The 20,183-nt window shown below is 41.4% G+C and overlaps 1 protein-coding gene across 2 annotated transcripts in view; it reads right to left on the bottom strand.

The window, feature by feature from the left end:
- Positions 1-1,861: 1,861 nt before the first annotated feature.
- The window catches only part of MAPKAPK3 (MAPK activated protein kinase 3), a 67,426-nt gene continuing 49,104 nt past the window's right edge, over positions 1,862-20,183 (bottom strand). The window contains exons 4-11 of one of the 2 annotated variants that reach the window (XM_073352481.1): positions 19,551-19,615; positions 17,347-17,426; positions 10,752-10,878; positions 9,158-9,233; positions 8,794-8,918; positions 7,210-7,295; positions 4,643-4,723; positions 1,862-3,704 (exon numbers count right to left, since the gene is read on the bottom strand). In XM_073352481.1, coding sequence (XP_073208582.1) covers positions 3,546-3,704; positions 4,643-4,723; positions 7,210-7,295; positions 8,794-8,918; positions 9,158-9,233; positions 10,752-10,878; positions 17,347-17,426; positions 19,551-19,615 — 799 coding nt within the window. In that variant the 3' untranslated portion in view covers positions 1,862-3,545. Of the gene's footprint in view, positions 3,716-4,642; positions 4,724-7,209; positions 7,296-8,793; positions 8,919-9,157; positions 9,234-10,751; positions 10,879-17,346; positions 17,427-19,550; positions 19,616-20,183 lie in introns of both variants that reach the window. The other variant, XM_073352482.1, reaches the window with a different exon arrangement.

Here is a 20,183-nt window from a genome sequence, read left to right as displayed (position 1 = left end):
AAGAGTTACAACATAATTATCCCCACATTCGGTTACAAAACACTTGAATATTTCAGTGAGGATGGCACATTAACCACATGCCCAAACCCTGCTGAAATCTTTGATGTATCCAAGACTTTGGTGTGGCTCTGCAACATGGTTAAAACAAATCTTGTCTATATTGTAAATGGAACCAGGTTGTAACACAACCATGTTGTAGCCAGTTTCCCCTATATGGCTGAAGTTGTAACACATTTGGGCCTGAAGGCTTGACATATATTACATGGTATTTACTTCACATATTCTTCTGTCCCTCATTAAAAGAAGTTAAGGAGAAATATTCCCTCATGCCGCCCCTCCCCATTTTCACACTGTACTTTGGAGACCTTCCTGGAGCTGCCCCTTGTGGTTTAACTTAGTCCATTCCTAGATGTCACGGTACAACAGATTGTGATGGCATTAGTCAAAAAAATAATATGTCACAGCTTCCACTGTTCAGGGACTGGAATTTGAGTACCTGAGGGCCTGACTCACCATTTTGTCTCTCCAGTTTTCCAGTAGCATAACTCCATTGATTTTGAGGGAATTACACTGCTGTAAACTTGGGGTAATGTAGTGATGAATTGGGCCCTTAGTATACTTTGGAGTTCTCCATCAGAAATGACCAGTGCTTATGCACATCCCTTAAACCGGTGGCTCTCAACCATTCCAGACTACTGTACCCCTTCCTTTCAGGAGTCTGATATGTCTTGCACACCCTCAAGTTTCACCTCACTTAAAAACTACTTGCTTACAAAATCAGACAAACATACAAAAGTGTCACAGCACACTATTTCTGAAAGATTGCTTAAGTTCTCATTTTTACCCTACAATTATAGAATCAATTGGAATATAAATATTGTACTTATATTTTAATGTATAATATATAGAGAACAGTATAAACAAGTCATTGTATGAATTTTTAGTTTGCATTGACTTCGCTAGTGCTTTTTATGTAGCCAGTTGTAAAACTGGGCAAATATCTAGATGAGTCGATGTACCCCCAGGAAGACCTCAGGATACCTGCAGTGGTACATGCACCGCTGGTTGAGAACCACTGCATTAAAGAGCTCTAGACTGCTTGAACTGACAAGTTAAGAGAAAACATGAGCCATTGTTTTTCAGGAGACCAATGGCTCAGCCTTTTAACCTTTAGACGATGGGAAACCCACTGCAGAGGATGAGTACCACTGGGACCATGATGGCTGTCATATTTCTATATAATCAAAAACGGGCAGATTACTAGAAAGTCAACCTTTGCACTCCTACTAGCTGGGATATGGGAGAACAAATTCCAACTTGAAGAGGTGTACAACTCAGATGGCTGGAATGATGTGGTAGCTACCCTCTGAAAACAGATGAACTTTTGGGAGGCAGGATGGATGGTCTTGTGGTAAAGGCACTACACTGGGACTAAGGAGATCAATTCCTAGCTCTGACACAGACCCCCATCCATGTGACCATCGGCATGTCACTTAATCGCTCTTTGCCTTATTATCCCCATTTTATAGATAGGGGAGTAATGTCTCCCTATCCTACCAGACCCTTATGAGGCTAAATCAATTAATGTGAGATGCACTATGGTCATGGGAGTAGCTAGATTGATAACATGAAATAACCCTTCAGTGCTTGCATTTACACTGAGATTTCTATTCAAAAACCAAGCTTTGAGAGCAAAAATGTGTTCAGATAACTTAAGCTGGCCAGCCTTTGAGTGCAGGTGGTATTTTTCCTTTTTAAACTTTTCCTTTCCTGCTAAAATCCTCAAAGATGACTGTACCTGGTACTGTATCATGAAACCACACAATATTTCAATGAAAACAGGGACCACTGTAGGAAGAAATGCTGGAACATCATGATTTATTAAAATCATTTTGTAAAATCCAAAGATTACACAAAGAAAAGTGGATGGTTTGTAGGGATAGCCAGTGTTTCCTACAAGGGACCAGAGCCCATCTGTAAGGTCGAAGCATCAAGCAGATCTTCAGTGGAGAGGTAACAAATTCAGTGTGGTTTTCAAATAAATTGGAAGATCCAGACCCTGTTTGGCAGGATTGCTTTGCCTCCTGTACACTGCTGTCCTCTTGTCTGACCCTTTCAGCCCCTCATTTCCCATGTTATAATGTGTTTATTTGCAGCATTGGAAGCATTTAATTTCACCTTAAAAACTCTCCACATTCTCGCTGATTTTGTTCACCTCAAATAAAACCCGTAATGCAGTAAGAAGAAACAATCTGAACATAAAGTAGAAGAACAAATTAACAAACCACAGCCAGAATATCTAAACCAGAAGTTTGAGTTAGAAAAAAAAGACAATGGGTACATATCCATGTTGGAACTCTGGATCCAGCAGTATTGCTGACATAGGTTTACACTTTCTTGTGTCAGAATGGGTCAAAATACTCCCCAAGGTTTAAAGTTTGCTTGTTAAAGCACAGCAGGTAAAACCTAACAGAAATAAGCACCTTACATAAGGCATAAGACCTGCATGTAATAGACTGGATGAAGTCAGACAATGGGATTTCCTACAGAGAACAACCCCTTCCATTTCTTTGTGGACTTCAGACGCCTCTCTTTAGAGCAGAGGTGTGTATATGATAGTTATCCAGTTGTGTTCATTGAAGGTTCACAGACTCAGAAGGATTAATGACATGTTCTGAGTCCTAATTAAAAACAAACAGCTTTATGTAAAATACTGCCATAGATTTAAAAAACAAAAACAAAAAACGCAAGAGAGATATGCCAGTAGAACAGACATGGCATCACTGTAACTGTAGAAAATGAACAAACTACTGAATTAGAAAAGTGCTACAAAACCTGAATTTCACATAAGACTAAGGATCTGTGTGAATAAGGAAATGCAAGAAGAAACCCTTACTCCATCCATTAGTGGCACAGGAAGGTTTTCCTAAATCAAGGACAGTGCTTCCCTGTTCAGATGATGTGCAGCTGTAGGAGTTAAACCTGGAAAACACTCACTGTTCTCACCAATGCTAGCATGAGCTGCGATTCAGATGCACCAGCAACACCAAGAGTTGAGACTGTGCTGCTTGTGTAAAGAGAGCAGTGACATTTCACTCCCTTCCCCATGCCTGTGTTTGAAGTCTTGAACCTCTCCTACCAGAACACTTTGGTCTTCCCCTTCACAAGCTTAAAATCACAGTAGAAGTCACTCTCACAGGCTGTGGTTAAAACCTTTGTGTATCGGTATTCTAAGACTTGATCTCCTGTACCCTCTGCTGCCCCAAAACAGCTAAAGCTGTGTCAAAATTCCCCAGTTTCTGGTACTGCTAGGTACCCCTGGCAAAATGCAAAAATCATATGACAAGAACAAATCCCCCTTAAAAAGCAAAGCTCAGATAACATTCTAGAATGATATAGTCTTTAACACTTCCCCCCTTTGCAGGCCAGGTTCCTCTTTTTCTCAAGGCCAGCCCCTTTGTGGTATAGGGTAAGCTGACCCTGCTCATTTTTATTTGTTCCTTTTAATTGTAACCCTCAAGTCCTCAGCCTCCTCTCCTTTATTCTCACTGGTTGTTACATCCTGGGGCTGCGGAGGAGGTGCCTGCCTGTTTCTGTTTCTTGCGGCGTTTGTTGAGGAGGCGGTTGTTGGATGTTTTCAAGTCTTTGATTTTCACTTGGTCGTAGTCCACTCTCATGGTAGCCAAAGCACTCGTCATCTCTTCCTGAAACCACACTAAACAATTGTGAAAACTCAGACATAGGCAAGACAGCCATTCCATCCTACTGGTGAGTGACTATCTGACAGAATGGAGCCCTGTTGTAGGTTATATTAGAATTAATAATAAATTAGACCTTTCTGTTGCCTGGACAAGACTAAAAGTGTTATCACCTGCTAACAAGGTAAGGGAGCAAAAATCTTACTCCCACTCACTGTAGGCTGCCTATGTGAGTGTCAATGAATTTTGCAAACAGAAAATAGTTCAAGTTTACAAGAGAATGCACCAGACTAGTGGTCAAGTGATCAGAGAACATCCAAGAGGCCTGAACAAAATACATACAATCAAATAGAGACACGGAACTGAAAAATCATAAATGAAACTATCATCTCAATCCCTTTAATGACATTTTATATGTGAGTCTTGGCCTTGCCTTAACTCATTTTGCAGACAAAACTCTATCTTAATGTAGTTTAAAGGTTGGGAGAATGTATGAGTAATTTAGGGTAAAATACATTACAGGGATGTTGCAATTATCCCAAACCCAAATATTATAAAATACAGTTAACCTTAAAAGAAATGCAAATATGTTAAGGTATGGAAACAGAGTTAGAGAATCCAACAACATTAAGTCTGCCCTATAATGACAATGTAATAACCATACAGTTATGGTCAATGCACAACAGTGTTTGGAGTCCCAGATTAGATTAAAATGATTTTTTTAAAAGACAAATTAGATCTTTTCACGTTTTTCCCTCATGGTGTCTCTGGGCAGAGTTAAGGTTGTTTAGGTGCCCATAATGTGCATTTCCATACCTTAACATGTTTGGCTTTCTTTCATTCCAAGCAAAGAAAGGCCTCTCCATCCCTTCTCAAACCCCATTCTGGGAAGAATCCCCAATAATTACAAAAATAATAATTCATGCAGCTGTTCTTTGGCTGACCTTCACTTCATCCCAGTGGTCTTTATCCTCCTGCAGGACCCGTGCAGTATGAAGCGGGGTTGGTGGTACCACCATTGATTTCTAAGGAGAGAAATAAAACCAGAAAGAAACATTCTGCAAAGCTAGCTGTGTGAAATGATCAGTTACTCTCATGAATGTATGTGAGGCAGAAGACCTATCTAAGATACTTGGCCTCCCATTACCTTAGAATCTGAGTGCCCAACAATCAAATGCATTTATCCTTTTTTCACCGTGTAAGGTAGAGAAGTACTATTATCCCCCTAAAATATCACCCAGACGAAGAGGATGTAGAAGCCACAGTCTGGCATTTCATTTGTTTTTTTATTCTTTTCTAGGTTTTTTTTAAACCATATATTGTGTATTCTTATTATACATTGTTTTTAACAACTGTTCATTCATTAAATATCCCGTTCAAAGCAGTTCATTATTTTTCTTCTAGCATTTATGATAGAGGAAATTTCATTCTGCACATATAGTACTACTTGGTATGATCTCATCAGACCTTAAATGTAGGGAGGGACACAGTAATACACCCATAGGAAACCTTTCAGGAAAAGTCAGGTCTGGGTGAATTGGCAGGTGGAAACACAATCCAATGTTTGGAACAGGTGACTGAGAATTTGGTCACTTGGGTTCTATTCCCAGATCTGCTCAGTATTTGCAGTGTGATGCTGGGCAAATAACCAAGTTACTTTGTGCCTCAGTTTCCCCATCAGTAAAATGAGAACAATGATACTGACCTCCTTTTGTAAAGCACTTTGAGATCTACTGATGAAAAGTGCTATATATGAGTGAGGGATTATTATTCATCCAAATGTAAAATAGGTACAAAATAACTCACAGGAAATGGTTGGGAGGCTCAATTAATGCTTGAAAATAATTGAGATTCTTGGTTGCAAGGTGCTACAGAAGAGCAATGTATAGTTTTATTATCTTGAGTAAGTACACATTCAATGCCCCAACAACTGTTTTGCTTGAGATGCTCTTTCAGATAAGACATACAACTGAGGCCCATGATCTCTTGTCAAGAAAGGTCTTGTAGATCTTTTTGGTAGAGTAGGGTTGTTAGCTCAATTTCCTTGCTAAATTCCAGCTAAGCAATGACACTGTGCCTGTCTACAGCTCACACTGTAGTCTCAGTTGGGCACAGAATTCTCCTTCACTTTCTGTCCTAAATGGTTATGGAGTGCTGTTTCATTCCATACCAAAGCAGGCTGCATTTCAGCAAAGGGTGAAAAGATCCCTGTGCATGTTATCATCATTTAACATTTATATTGCAGTAGTGCCTAAAGGCCACCCAGGTCAGGGTGCCATAAAATTAAATCCTGCTCTAGTTAATATGGCAAGAGGAAGCCAAAAGCATGGCTGATGCCTTCTCTGGAAAAAGTCCCCTGCTGACCAAGGCATGATTTGTCAAGGATAGGCTGGGGAGGAGGGAATGGAAAACTGGCACCATGGAGTGCATTTTAATTCCTCTGAGCAGGAGCTGAGCGTGCCCCCACCTGCTGACAGTTACTGCTTGCTGACTGCCACTTCCATACCAACTGACTGGAGGACAACATGCTCCTCCTAAACTACAAACCACATCCTCTTGCACCCAAGATGCATGGGCTGCAATAATAGTGCCCTCATCCATGCTTCAAACACAAAATGAGGACACCCAGCTGATTCACAGGGGACTAATAAAGCTACATTCCTTCATGTTTGTAAAGGGCTTTGAGATCTTCAGATGAAAGGCATTGCAGAAGTGCAGCCTTATCTTCAGCAATGAATACAATAAAATAAGACACTATATGAAGTTATGTTGCTGTTTGTGTCTCTTCCTCCTGGGATAAGCACAGACAGGGAAGTTCGTTAGAACAGCCATCCCTGGGAGAAAGGATTGTGCAGGATAAGCATTCTGTTTCCTTTGGGTTTGTTTTCAGGGGTTTATTATCTCCTTGAGATAATAAATATTACTTTATGAAATAGAGACATCTGCTCAAATACTTGGGGGAGAAAAAAAACATGTGACAAAACAAGACTTGAACTGGTTTCCTCAACATCATCATGTATACGAGTCTCTGTTGTTTTCTCATAAGATACAGTGCATAAATCCTTGCCTCTTCCCAGGCATTTTCAGATCTATGCCAAGGATGAGAATTCCCTTAGTGTGATGCTCTGAATTCACATCAACATAGCTAAGCCTGAGACTTCTAATAGTAGCTCTTCATAAGTTCTGCAACGAAGTACCATGGCTTTTTTTAAAGGGAGGAGGGTAGCGCATGCTACAGTCAGTAGCAACGTCTGGCTGAGAGTAGGTAGGGATGTACTTGGTTCTTGCTCACAAAAACTGTAAGGTGTGTCCTCTGGTACCACAATGAGGAACTGTGTCCTTGCAGACAGGTGTCCTTTTACAGAGAGCACACTGGGTAGAGTCTTTGCTAATTAACAAATGAGTATTAACAACAACAGTGCCCTCTCTTCCTGTGCCAGGCAGAGCAGCATTTCAGGCTCTGCATGAAAGAATCCATCCCTCTCCTTTGTAAAAATCATGCAGGACTCACATTAATCCAAGGATGATTCATAAACTGAGAAATCGTCATTCTCTCTGTCGGGTCTGTCTTAAGCAAGTGACGAATCAGCTGCTTGGCTGAAAGACAAGGACCAACATGGCACACTGTATTCAGCTATATCCAACACAATCTTCAGAACAAGGAACCTGCATTAAGAAGGGTCATTGTATACAGCTCAGGACACCTACTTGTGTCTGCTCTCATGTTGAAAAGCAGAGGAGATGGGAGAGACAGAGAGAGAACATACATACGTGTACACACAAACACACACACAGAGGAAAGGTAGTAGGAAGAGGAGACGAGGGTTAGGGATTCTATGAGCCAGTCTACACCCTGAAACTAACCTGTTGCTGACTACAGGTGTTAGCAGTGGGTACCGCTGGACCCATGTTGAAAACCGTACACCTTGGCTGTTGTCTAACACAAGGTTTTCTGTAGATCTACATCAACATAATATCTAAACCTTTAATGACCACGGCATATACCAGACAAAATTGTCCTCAGCACTGTTGGAGTATCAGTCATTCTTTCTGTAATCAGTTTTGTCCCATCCATACTAGCAGTTAAACAGTTTTCAGCACTGGTTCAAGGGGACCTACTGCTAAATTTGGTTTGTAGACAGTGCTGAGTAGGTTCAAATTAGGAGGCAACTACCCTCTATCACATCCATATGAAAACAAGTTTTCCAAATAAATTACCTCTCTCCACCTTCCTCTAGCATTTTAATAACTGCTATCCTGGGACAGGATAGGAACAGAATCCAGGGGAGAACGAGTATTCACACAGGGATGCACAACTGATGCATCCTCCTTCACATTACATGTACAGTGGCCCACTCCGCATGCACATCCATTAGATCCCATAATGGACAGCTGTACCACATCTCACAGTGTGACACAGTGATGATACCTGGTTTTCACTCAATAAGTAAAAATTAAAGGGTGTTATCACAGCATAACCCACTTCTTTTCTAACAAGCCATTCTATCATTAGAAGTATGATCAGAAGCTGCTGAACTTATTTCCCTGACACATGGTTTGGCAAGTGAGAATAGGTGATCTAGGAAATTGGTGTAGAAATAGGGAACCAGAACCTTCCACTTCTAGTACACTGATTTTAATTCATTCCAGGTCACCACTCAACAGCTGATTTTGGTCACTAGTTTAGCTGAAATAGATCGTTTACCTCAGTCTAATACCTGGATAAGTGTCCACATCACAAAATTTATTTTGAGAAGTTGGCAGTATCAATAAGGAGGCCAAAGTCTGAGTTCTCCCCTGCAGCTCACCTTGCATCACACTGTTCTATGGATTAAGGTCTTCAGTTTCCAGGGATGTTTATCTAACACCTCTCACCAGCACTAAGTGCCCTTCAATAAAAGTTTTCTGTTGTTTATGTTCGACACTGCTCAGGAAATGCATCAATCCCTAGCCCTTCCCTGTATCATTTCATAAAGTCTTGATTTAAAGAGCATCACAAAAGAAAGATTCCTTAGAAATAGTCTGAAATGTAAACACCCCTCTCACCATCCAGTGTGTATGTGTGAAAAACAGAGACACAGGCTAGTTCAGTTACCTTCTTCTGATACGTCAGACCATTCTGGATTGGGAAACCCATATTGCCCCATCCGAATTCTCCTTTTCATCCCTGGGGAAATGGCTTGTCCGGTGTTGGAGTAAAATGGAGGAAACCCACACAGGCTGTAAGAGAGGTGTATGGAATGGTTATACCTAGGAAATCCACACATTCCTTTGTCCCATATAAAGTCCGACAGCCTATGATTCTTCCAAAGATGGGATGAGTAGTGCAAATATCATGAAAAAGTTATTAATGCAGCAATAGTGTCTGGGATGGAGGTAGGGCGGGACATATGGGTCGAGAGTCTGCTAATAGCTGGCCTACTCTTGTTTATTCATCTGTCCCCATATCTTATACTTACAGAATATATGTGATGACACCAAGAGACCACATGTCACATGATTTGTCATATTTCTCAGGACCAAGGACTTCCGGGGCTGAAGAAGGGAAAAATTAGAAACAATTGATTGCCAGATATTTTCCTCACCTCTAAACAGCAAGTAGTAGTATAAAATAACAACAAATATTTGTTGCAGGAAAAAAATAAGTGATTGCTATCACTGGGTAATCTTTTCTATTTACAAACTGCTGTGTGGTCTCTGGAGCTCCAAATGTGCAGGTGTCAATTTGAAAAACTGCACAATTCCTCATTGGCAAATCTCTGCTCAGGAGAAGTCCTGAGCTAAAGTAGTAGAGGGAGCTGCAGCTGAGGACTTTATGGGGATCCAGGATTGGAATAAACAGGAGTGCATATTGCAGAGATTGGAACTGAAGTACACTGACAGAGCTATGTGGGGAAGTCTTGAACAGCACCTGCCTGGATTGTGGTTGGCTCCAGCCAGAATTATTATATGCCACAGCATCTAATTCTTACAAAAGTACAAAAATGAGAAAAAAGATGTCAGGGGCTCGGGGGATGGGGGAAATTGTTTTTTTCTTAGGCAAAACAAATTGTTTTTAGGTTTGCTTAGTAAGAAAAAGGTTCTCTGAGTAAATGAGCAATTCATGCTGGTTTATAGAGGTATGGAAAGGGAAAAGTCAGTCTGTTCATGTGCAAATATATAGGACATTAAAATATGTGGATATTAATTCCTTTAACATGTCAGTGTGCTGACCTTATGCATGGTGAGTACAGCTCAATGTTGTTTTCCTAGTGCTGTTTTTCTTTACATGGTTTTTGCCGTTATCACTTGAGTTCCCCCCTCCCCCCGAAGATACTTACCCATTAAAAACATCAAATAGGCTTTCATCTGTATAGCAAAGGGGACCAGTTCTGCCAAAATAGTGAAGGCTTTTTATTATCCCTTCTCATCCCCAAAGAGGTGTTATGAGTGCAAACTGACTCAGCCATACAAAAGGGAGAGTGACTTTTCATCCTATCTTGAGGAAATCACTATCCTAAAGATTGCAGTGGGTGTACCCCAGAATTAGTATAAGTACAGCATAATGAGACATTCAGTACATTGGTACACACTGCTGGATGCAAGGAAGGCAACATTTCAGCCAAGACTAAATTTTGTTCTTGGATTACCAATTCCTCCATTTTCCTAGTTTAAAAATGCACCTTTATAGTTGTGGGAATGATCCATCACCCTGTTTTCTCTCACCATGTTTTTATGCTGAGCGAAGTTTTGCAAGAAAACATCCAATGGTTGTGAAGGCTGGGTTCAGATTATGGATTTTATCACATCAACCCACATTGAAAAAGCCAACATTACTTCTGTGTACCTAAGTTTGCCATTACATTTTCTCTCTCCTTCCCACGCAGAAGGGCTTGAACTCTGTGTTGGGACTAGGTTAGTTTACAAGTATGACCTCAATTAAAATTCTGGGTTCCTCCTTTTCATCTCTGTGGGAGAGAAGACGTGCCCTTCACAGCACGGGGAGCTTTCCCGAGGTCTCCAGGCTTGCTGGGATGATTATACATGTGGAGGAGGGCCCCCCAGAAGACTCACCCACATAATACGGAGTGTAACAGGGCGTCTGCAGTGCATTCTGTACAGTGGTCTCTTTGGCAAACCCGAAGTCTGTGAGCTTGAGTACTGCATTCTTTTCTTTGGATGTGTAAAGTAGGTTTTCAGGCTGCAATGGCACCAAGAGAAAAGGTAATTGCAACAACATAGGAGAAGGGTCTCAAAATAAATTCTGTTGGGTTATACTCCTAATTCATCCACGCGGCCATGAACTGCTGCGCTCTCTCTCTCCTCACTTCCCCTAGGATCATTCCCCTTTCACAGTTGACAGCACCTTTGCCTACAGCAGGCATCAAAATCCTTCCCAACCCAATAATCACAGAAAAATGGGCTCAGTCCTGCACCCACTGGAGTCAATGACAAAACTCTCACTGACTTCAATGGGTGCAGGATCAGGCTTTCTATGAACTCCTCTTTAGAACATTACGCTTTAGGGGATTATTCTTTCTGACCTACATGGCATCTAAGCTGATGAAGATATCAGTCCATGCTTTGTGTTTCCATGAGGCATTCAGGCAGTAGGAGCTAAGAACCGGGGTACTGGTAACAGCTCATCTTAAGAACTAGATCATGGCCAGTGCCTGACACTACTCTATTAAAACTAACACCAAGATTCAGCTTTTCCCCCAAAACTGAACTAATTCTGCCCTTCCAATCTGTGTACTAGCACCCTTGCACAGTGCACTCTGAGAGAAGAGGAGGAAGGTTCTTAAGCACTGAATCAAAGGGAACTGGGAGTTCAAGTATTAGTAAGTAAGGACTTTATTTAACTTCACTGGGAGGGAGAAGAAAACACTCTGAAATTACAGTTCTGTACACAAAAACTTGCTGGCACAAGAAGGCATATATCACATTAGTAGATGTGCAGGTGAATGAGTCCCTGATGGTATGGCTCATACGGTCCTCTGATGGTGTTGCTAGAGTAGATATGGGAACAGAGTAGGCAACAGGGTTTGTTACAGGGATTGGTTCCTGGGTTAGTGTTTCTGTGGTGTGCTGTGTAGTTGCTGGTGAGTATTTGCTTCAGGTTGGGGGGCTGTCTGTAAGCGAGGACTGGCTTGCCTCCCACGGTCTGTGAGAGTGAGGGATCGTTTTCCAGGATAGGTTGTAGATCGTTGATGATGTGCTGGAGAGGTTTTAGCTGGGGGCTGTACATGATGGCCAGTGGTGTTCTGTTATTTTCCTTGTTGGGCCTGTCCTGTAGTAGGACATCTGGCTACCCGTCTCGCTCTGTCAATCTGTTTCCTCTCTTCCCCAGGTGGGTATTGTAGTTTTAAGAATGCTTGATAAACATCTTGTAGGTGTTTGTCTCTGTCTGAGGGATTGGAGCAAATTCGGTTGTATTTTAGGGCTTGGTTGTAGACAAAGGATGATGTGATGTGTCCTGGATGGAAGCTGGAGGCATGCAGGTAAGTATAGCGGTCAGTAGGTTTCCGGCATAGGGTGGTGTTCATGTGACCATCACTTATTTGCACTGTAGTGTCCAGGAAGTGGATCTCTTGTGTGGACTGGTCCAGGCTGAGGTTGATGGTGGGGTGGAAATTGTTGAAATCCAGGTGGAATTTTTCAAGGCCCTCCTTCCCATCTTCATCATATGGACCCACGGGTTAAAATTAAAAGGAACAGCACAGCAACTACACACCCCGCCACAAAAACACTAACCCAGGAACCAATCCCTGTAATAAACCCCGTTGCCTACTGTGTCCCCATATCTACTCTAGCGACACCATCAGAGGACCCAACCACATGAGCCACACCATCAGGGACTCATTCACCTGCACATCTACTAATGTGACATATGCCTTCTTGTGCCAGCAATGCCCCTCTGCCATGTACATTGGCCAAATTAGGCAGTCTCTACGTAAAAGAATAAATCGACACAAATCAGACATCAGGATGGTAACATACAAAAGCCAGTAGGAGAGCACTTCAATCTCTCTGGACATTCAGTAACAGACTTCAAAGTAGCCATATTACAATGAAAAAACTTCAGAAACAGACTTCAAAGAGAAACTGCAGAACTAAAATTCATTTACAAATTTAACACCATTAATTTGGGCTTGAATAGGGACTGGGAGTGTCTGGTTCACTATAAAAGCAACTTTCCCTCTCTTGGTATTGACACCTCCTCATCAATTATTGGGAGTGGACCACATCCAACCGGACTGAATTGGCCCCGTCAGCACCAGTTCTCCACTTGTAAGGTAACTCCCTTCTCTTCATGTGTCAGTATAATAATGCCTGCATCTGTAATTTTCACTCCATGCATCTGAAGAAGTGGGGTTTTTACCCACGAAAGCTTATGCCCAAATAAATGTGTTAGTCTTTAAGGTGCCACCGGACTCCTCATTGTTTTTGTGGATACAGACTAACACGGCTACCCCTCTGATACCTGAGTTCTGTACACAGATATGCCCTCTTCCACACTGGGGTTATTAGGATGGAAGAAACATGTTTTGAGGAAGGACTTGAAGGAGGAGGGAATTGAGGGATGGCTAACCAGTTTGTACCATTTCTGCATTAGCCTGCTGTGCATTGGCACATGTTGTGAAGCCAGCCAGCATTTAGTTCTCATGTTTATGGTTGGCATTGGCACAAACTCAGCTCCGCCAAAGTACATGGAATTTAGTCCCTTAACTTGTAAATCATCCTCCAAGTCCCTCTTTAAAACACACTCCTTCCATGAGCCCTATAAATACTAGTCCTCCTTTCAACTAAATGTGAACAGAAATACATGCTAGAAAACACACACACAAATTAATAAATTGTGGAATGAGAATAGGACAGGTGCTAACCCCCACCACTAAATCACTTGTTCTTTGTTACATTCCATCCCTCATTTGTACACTGAGTATTTAGATTGTAAGCTCTTTGGGGGCATGTGTCTTGTCTTTATTTTGTCTGTAAAGTGCTTAGCACACTACAAACACTATGTAAATACAGTAATTTAATAGCAAAAGCCTGCCAAATCTCCCCCACTAAATAGGCTGGCAAATATTACCTAGTACCTTAATTCAGTTCTGCATGGTAGTGTTAAATGAGCTCCCCCTACTCCTCCTGATTCTAAACTCGGCAATAACATTATGAATATTTGAAATGTTGCATTTACATCTGGACTACCTCAGAGCTGAGTTTGCAAGAGCTGTAAGCAGTGCCACTGCCATAACAAATGGGTGCTAACCATAAAACACATCCTACATATAAAGTGGGCTTGCACAGAAATGGTACAAGTGTGTCAAATGTCTATTTCAGGACAGGCTGTATGTCCTCTGCTGAATGGGACTGAGGCATTTCAGTGATGCTGAGGAACACTAAATAGCCAGGGGTATAGTTCTACATGGCCTTATGGAGAGGATGGCTGAGTGCACCAACTCCTGTTTTGCAAGTCTGTATACTCTATGCAGGCCAGGCATTCTTTCTTCTCTGGAATAGCCTGAGGTTCTTACCACTATTCTAAATCAGGGTCTGAAATCCAGACCTGCTTTCTGGAATGATTCTCTTCAGTACTGTGCCACAAATAATTACCAGGTACTAGCAATACATGATGCTCAAGCGCAGCCAGACCTTCCAACATCATCCTCATTTTCATTAGCAATTTTAAAACATTCTTGAAGAGAGACAGCCAACTTAAGAAATATTCAGACAGGAGTGCAAAAATTTTTTTTTACCTGCTGTTGTTACAGCACCTCAGATTGCTAATGAAAAGTGATTAGATTTTAAAAAATCATAGAATCATAATAATGTAGGACTGGAAGGGACCTTGAGAGGTCATCTAGTCCAGCCCCCACACCCTGAAGCAGGACCAAGCATAACATCCTAGACCATCCCTGACAGGTGTTTGTTTGTCTTACCTGTTCTCAAATACCTCCAGTGACAGGGATTCCAGAACCTCCCTTGGTAACCCATCCCACTACTCAACTTCCTTATAGATAGAAAACTTTTCCTAATATCTAACCTAAATCTCCCTGACTGAAGATTAAGCCCATTATTTCTTGGCCTACCTTCAGTGGACATAAAGAACTATTGATCACTGTCCTTTTTACAACATTCCTTAACCTATATGAAGATTTATCAGGTTCCCCTCAGTCTTCTGTTCTCAGGACAAAACATACCCAGTTATTTTAATATTTCTTCATAGGTTAGTTTTTTAGACCTTTTAAAATTTTTGTTGCTCTCCTCTAGATTCTCTCCAATTTGTCTACATCTTTCCTAAAGTATGTTGCCCAAAACTGGATACAATATTCAGCTGGAGCGTCACCTGTGCTGAACAGAACAGGACAATCAACTCCCTTGTCTTACATATAACAATCCTGTTAATACAACCCAGAATGATATTAGCCTTTTTTTTATAATTAGATCATACTGATGACTCATATTCAATTTGTGATCCACTATAACCCCCAGATATTTTTCATCTGTACTGTGTCTAGCAGTTGTTCCTCAATTTGTAGTTGCGCATTTGATTTTTCCTTCCTCAGTACTTTGTAGTACTTTGTCTGAAATCAACAAGATGAAATTCAATAAAAGGCCAATTCTCAAATTTGTCAAGGTCATTTTGAATTCTAATCCTGTCCTCCTGTCCTCCTTGCAACCCCTCCCAGTTTGGTATCAGCTGTAAATTTTATAAGCATACTCTCCACTCTGTTTTCCAAGTCATTAATGAAAATGTTGAACAGTACCAGACCCAGGACTGACCCCTAATACCCTCCCAGGTTGACAGCGAACCACTGATAACTCAATAGCTCTTTGAGTACGACCTTTCAACAAGTTGTGCACGCACTTTATAGTGTGGGCCACATTTTCCTAGTTTGCTTATGAGAATGTCATGTGGGAATGTGTCAAAAGCCTTACTAAAATCAAGATATATCACATCTACTGCTTTCCCCTGTCTCCTAGGTCAGTAACCCTGTCAAAGAAGGAAATTAGGTTGGCTTGGCATGATTTGTTCTTCACAAATCTATATTTGCTGCTATTTAGCACCTTATTATTCTCTAGTTGCTTCTAAACTGATTGTTCACTAATTTGTTCCGGTATCTTTCCAGGTATCAAAGTTAAGCTGACTGGTTATAATTCCCCAGCTCCTCTTTGTTCCCCTTTTTAAAGATTTGCCCTTCTCCAGTCCTCTGAGAACTCAGGGAGGACAGGTGAGGTCCCAAAGATAATTGCTAACAGTTCTCAGATTGCTTCAGCGAGTTCCTTAAGTACCTCAGGGTGAATTTAATCAGGCCCTGCCAACTTGAATACATCTTAAATATCTAAATATTCTTTAACCTATTTTTTTCCTATTCTGGCTTGTGTTCCTTCCTCTTGTTGTTAATATTGTGTTAAGCATCTGGTTACATTGAAACCTTTTTTAGTGACGACCAAAACAAAACACCCCAATCTTCTTCATTTCTTCCATCATTAGCTCTCTTTTTCCACTAAGTAGTGTACCTATGCTTTCTTTCATCTTTTTCTTGCTCCTACTGTATTTATAAAACCTCTTCTTACTGTCTTTTATATTCCTTGCTTGATGTAACTCATTTTGTACCTTAGTCTTTCTGATTTTGTCCCTACAGATTTGCACTGTTATTTTGTGTTCATCCTTAGCAATTTGTCCATGTTTCCCTGTAGGATTCCTTTTTGATTTTCAGGTCATTAAAGCAGCCATACTGATTTCTTGCTAATCCTACTGTCTCTTCTTCGCAACAGGATAGTTTACTATTGTGCCTTTAATATTGTCACTGAGAAATTGCCAGCTCTTCTGAATTCTTTTTTCCTTAGATTTTCTTCCCTTGAGACCTTACCTACTAGTTCTGAGTTTTCTGAATCTGCTTTTTCAAAGCCCATTGTCCTTATTCCACTGCTCTCATTCCTTCCTTTCCTTAGAATCATGAAATCGGTCATTTCATGATCAGTTTCACGCAAGTTGCCTTCCTCCTTCAGATTTGCAACCAATACCTCCCTGTTAGTCAGGATCAAGTCTAATATTAATTTCTCTTCCCCCTCCCCAGTTTGTTTATTTTGTGTGGAACTGGTTTCATACTTTCCTCTACACAGGCAGTTTCTCCTTTTCTTGTGTTCTTTTTTAAACATAAAATAGGAAAATACGATTCTGAAACTACAAAAACTGACAAGGGGACTTCAGGTGCGGGTGCAGAATCTGAAACAACTTAATACATTTTTTAAAATTAACTAGACTTCAAGTTGAATGTCTCTTTAATACCAGTTATGACTACCTAGATCTTTCTGTGTTGCATATGTAACTGAAAACTATTGGCCTTGATGTGGGTGGGTATTCAGACCCTGAACTGACTGGGCATGAACAGATCCTCCCCACACTGGCGTGAAACAGGAACACTTTGGCTACCTTACTGCAGGGGTGCTGGAACAATTTGTACAGTGGGGCTGCTGAGAGCCATTGAATGAAACTGTAAACCCTGTATAGAAAGGAAACCACTTCAAGCCAGGGGATGTGGCAGCACCCCTACTTCCAGCACCTATGCTGTACTGTATTCATAAATGTTATATAGATCACCACCATCCACTTGTTTTCAGTTTAACTTTTCTGCCCTGCATAGGCACATTCAGGCCTCACCTTGACATCTCTATGGGCAATGTTCATTGCATGCAGATACTGGATGGCTGTTCCGATGTCTCTCATTATCTCAGAGGCCTCTATAAATATAATTTTAGAGAAAGGTCATATTAACATTCCCACTGTAGCTCAGAGACATGCTTGGGAATGTTTCTGAGTTACATCCAGCTTGTCTGTATACAGGGCTAGCGTCAACGCTGAAAAACCTAAAATTAGCCTCAACAGCTGTGTTTTTGTTTTGAAGGCAATCATACCCCACAATCCCCCGGCAGCTCAGCCATTCTCATGAGCGGGCACAGAAACTTAAATAGTTGAGACTCCTGCTCTGTGTGTACTTGTAAATTAATGCTCTGCTGCGCTCATCAGAACAGAGTACTAAGGGCATTATTTTTTCACCAGTTTATTTTTATGTCTAATTTCTGCACTTGATACATACTCCAGCAGGAAATTCTAGTGGCCAGTGAGCTGACTGTCCCCCCAGCAACAGATTTCGTGAAGTGGAGCCTGAAAGAGTTCATCGACTTGCGGCAGCCAGAAGAGCTTTATGTGGGAGGTCATTTCAGAGAAAGAGGGTTGTGGCCTCCCCCAGCTCTGTGTGCTGAACAGCTATTCTAGAGCAAGTGCTAGTTTTGGCTTCAACCCCCTAAGGTACTTCACCTGCAGTCTCTCTCTCATTTTCTCTGTTCCCACTGTTATGGGTCAACACTGTCTTAAATTCACAAGACTACATAAATATCTATATTATTCAACATTGTCTGAATTAACAGAGGTCAGAGTTAATATCTTTAACTTGGCTGTTCATTTCCTGCACAGGTAGGAGCATAAATAAAGTGATGCTCTCAGCTTCAGAGGCTGGAGGGGAAAGCTAAGATTATTTTACTGTAACCAGGCAAACCTAGTTTATATAGACCCATCTGGGTATAAAGCAAGTCTCCTGCTTTGGCTGGAAATTCCAGGTCTGGACTGATACAGAGATGTCTTGCTTGAGGGCACAAATTGTGCCTTGTCAGGCAGAAACAATCAAAGGGAGGAAAAATGCATCCCATTTGGAAGCTGTGAGGTTAAAACCTTGCATACCCTTCTCCTTTACTAGCTAGGCCCTGAGCACTGTGAAGCTATCTGCTAGGTGGGTGGAGAGTGGGATCTTGGGAGGTCCCTCAAAGAAAGAGGGATATTAATTTCTCAGCGCCTGTTGCGCAAGTGGAGTATTTTTCTCTTGTAGTCCCCAAAGATTTGTGAATGGGTATCTGGGAGAAAACACTGGAGGTGTATAATGCATAAAAGTCATGTTGTTATCAGGGTAGAATCACCTACAGTCACAGCACCATTCTTTCCCTCTGGAGTCTTGTATCTGACAGAACTACACAGTACACGCCTTAGAACTGCATCCAGTTCATGTGCTCCACATGTATCACTCATGCCTCTTGAGAGATTCATCATAGACTAGAGATTAGCATAGGAAACTGGGAATCAGAAAACCTGGCCTCTATACCAGCCTTGCACAATGGTCACAATAATTTACAACCCAGGTATAAATTCCACTCTCCTACCCATTTCATGAGGACAATAATGAAACAACGCTAATAATATTTTACTCTTCAATAAAAGTAAGGCACTTCTCTGGCAGTGAGTGGGCAAGTAGAATTTTGCAGTCATGTGCATTTATGGTACTGTCCAAATAGTAAGTAATAATAATAATTAAATAAACAACAACAAGCCTTTTGTGTTCCAGGCTCTCTTACTGATTCACTGTGGGACCTTAAACAAGTCATGTTGCCTTTCTGTACTAAGTGTTTGTTATAACCATTTATTCACAACACAGCTGAACACAACTGATGCTACTCAAGGGAGGGACTGCATGTCAGGATGGGGGTATGCTGGCAGAGCTGTGTGAGGACCAGGAATTAGAACAGCAGGGGCTGCTGCAGTTTAGTACTGAAGTGTATAAGCAGATGTATGTCAGGAAGTTTTCGTCTAGCTTTCCACATTATGCCTAAATCTAGCCAATTCTGGTAGCTTCTCATTTTCTTGAGCTGTGACATTAAATTGTTTTAAATACAAAAAATAGAAATTTAAAACAAGAGGAAACAAAACCGAACCCAGTAAAGTTCCTGCAGAAACTACGTAAACATTTTCCATTTATTTTGGGTAGGGAGGGAGGGTGAAGGAAATAAAACCTCACAGACTTTCTCATGACATTCTACCTTTCTCTGTGAAAGCTTGGTCTCCTCGCTCCTGGATCCTACTGAACAGCTCCCCTCCCTCCATGCTGAAACAGAGAACACATACAAAACAAAATCAGGGGGACGAGCAAAAGAAAATCTCCATCAGAGTGTGCATCATCTTGTGTGCATGGACCTGCAGCAACTATGGTTTTATGTAAGCTAGGTAACCTGCCTGCCTGTCTCTGAGACTTGAACTTGCTAAATAATCTGTTCCTGATAGGTCCAGGGCAGATTGCTGCCTGCTCTGCCATTAAATTAAAAAACAACAACAACAACAACAAAACAGGAGTTTTGAGGCCTGTAATTTAATATGTAGTGAGGCATTTCCCAGAAAACATAATCACTGACATTGGTAACATGCCACACATCTCTGCTGGGAGACCAGAAATGACAGGTCAGATGCTGGTTCAGAAGGCTGATAGCAATTCTTGTGGTCTTACTGCACTACAAAAAAGTTCTTTAAGGTTTGGGGATGGAGAAAAACAAACGAAGCAAGCAAGCAAATAAGGAACTAATAAGAGAGATATTAAACTGCCCCCACCCACCTCCCGGAGGAAGTCACCATTGCGACAGTGGCACCAAGATGGTAGGGGACAGTGGGAAGAATTAGGT

The sequence above is a fragment of the Lepidochelys kempii genome, chromosome 7 (assembly GCF_965140265.1).
Source record: "Lepidochelys kempii isolate rLepKem1 chromosome 7, rLepKem1.hap2, whole genome shotgun sequence".
Taxonomy (NCBI): domain Eukaryota; kingdom Metazoa; phylum Chordata; order Testudines; family Cheloniidae; genus Lepidochelys; species Lepidochelys kempii.
Note: the sequence above shows the minus strand (reverse complement) of the source record. Positions and strands in the feature narration are given on the sequence as shown.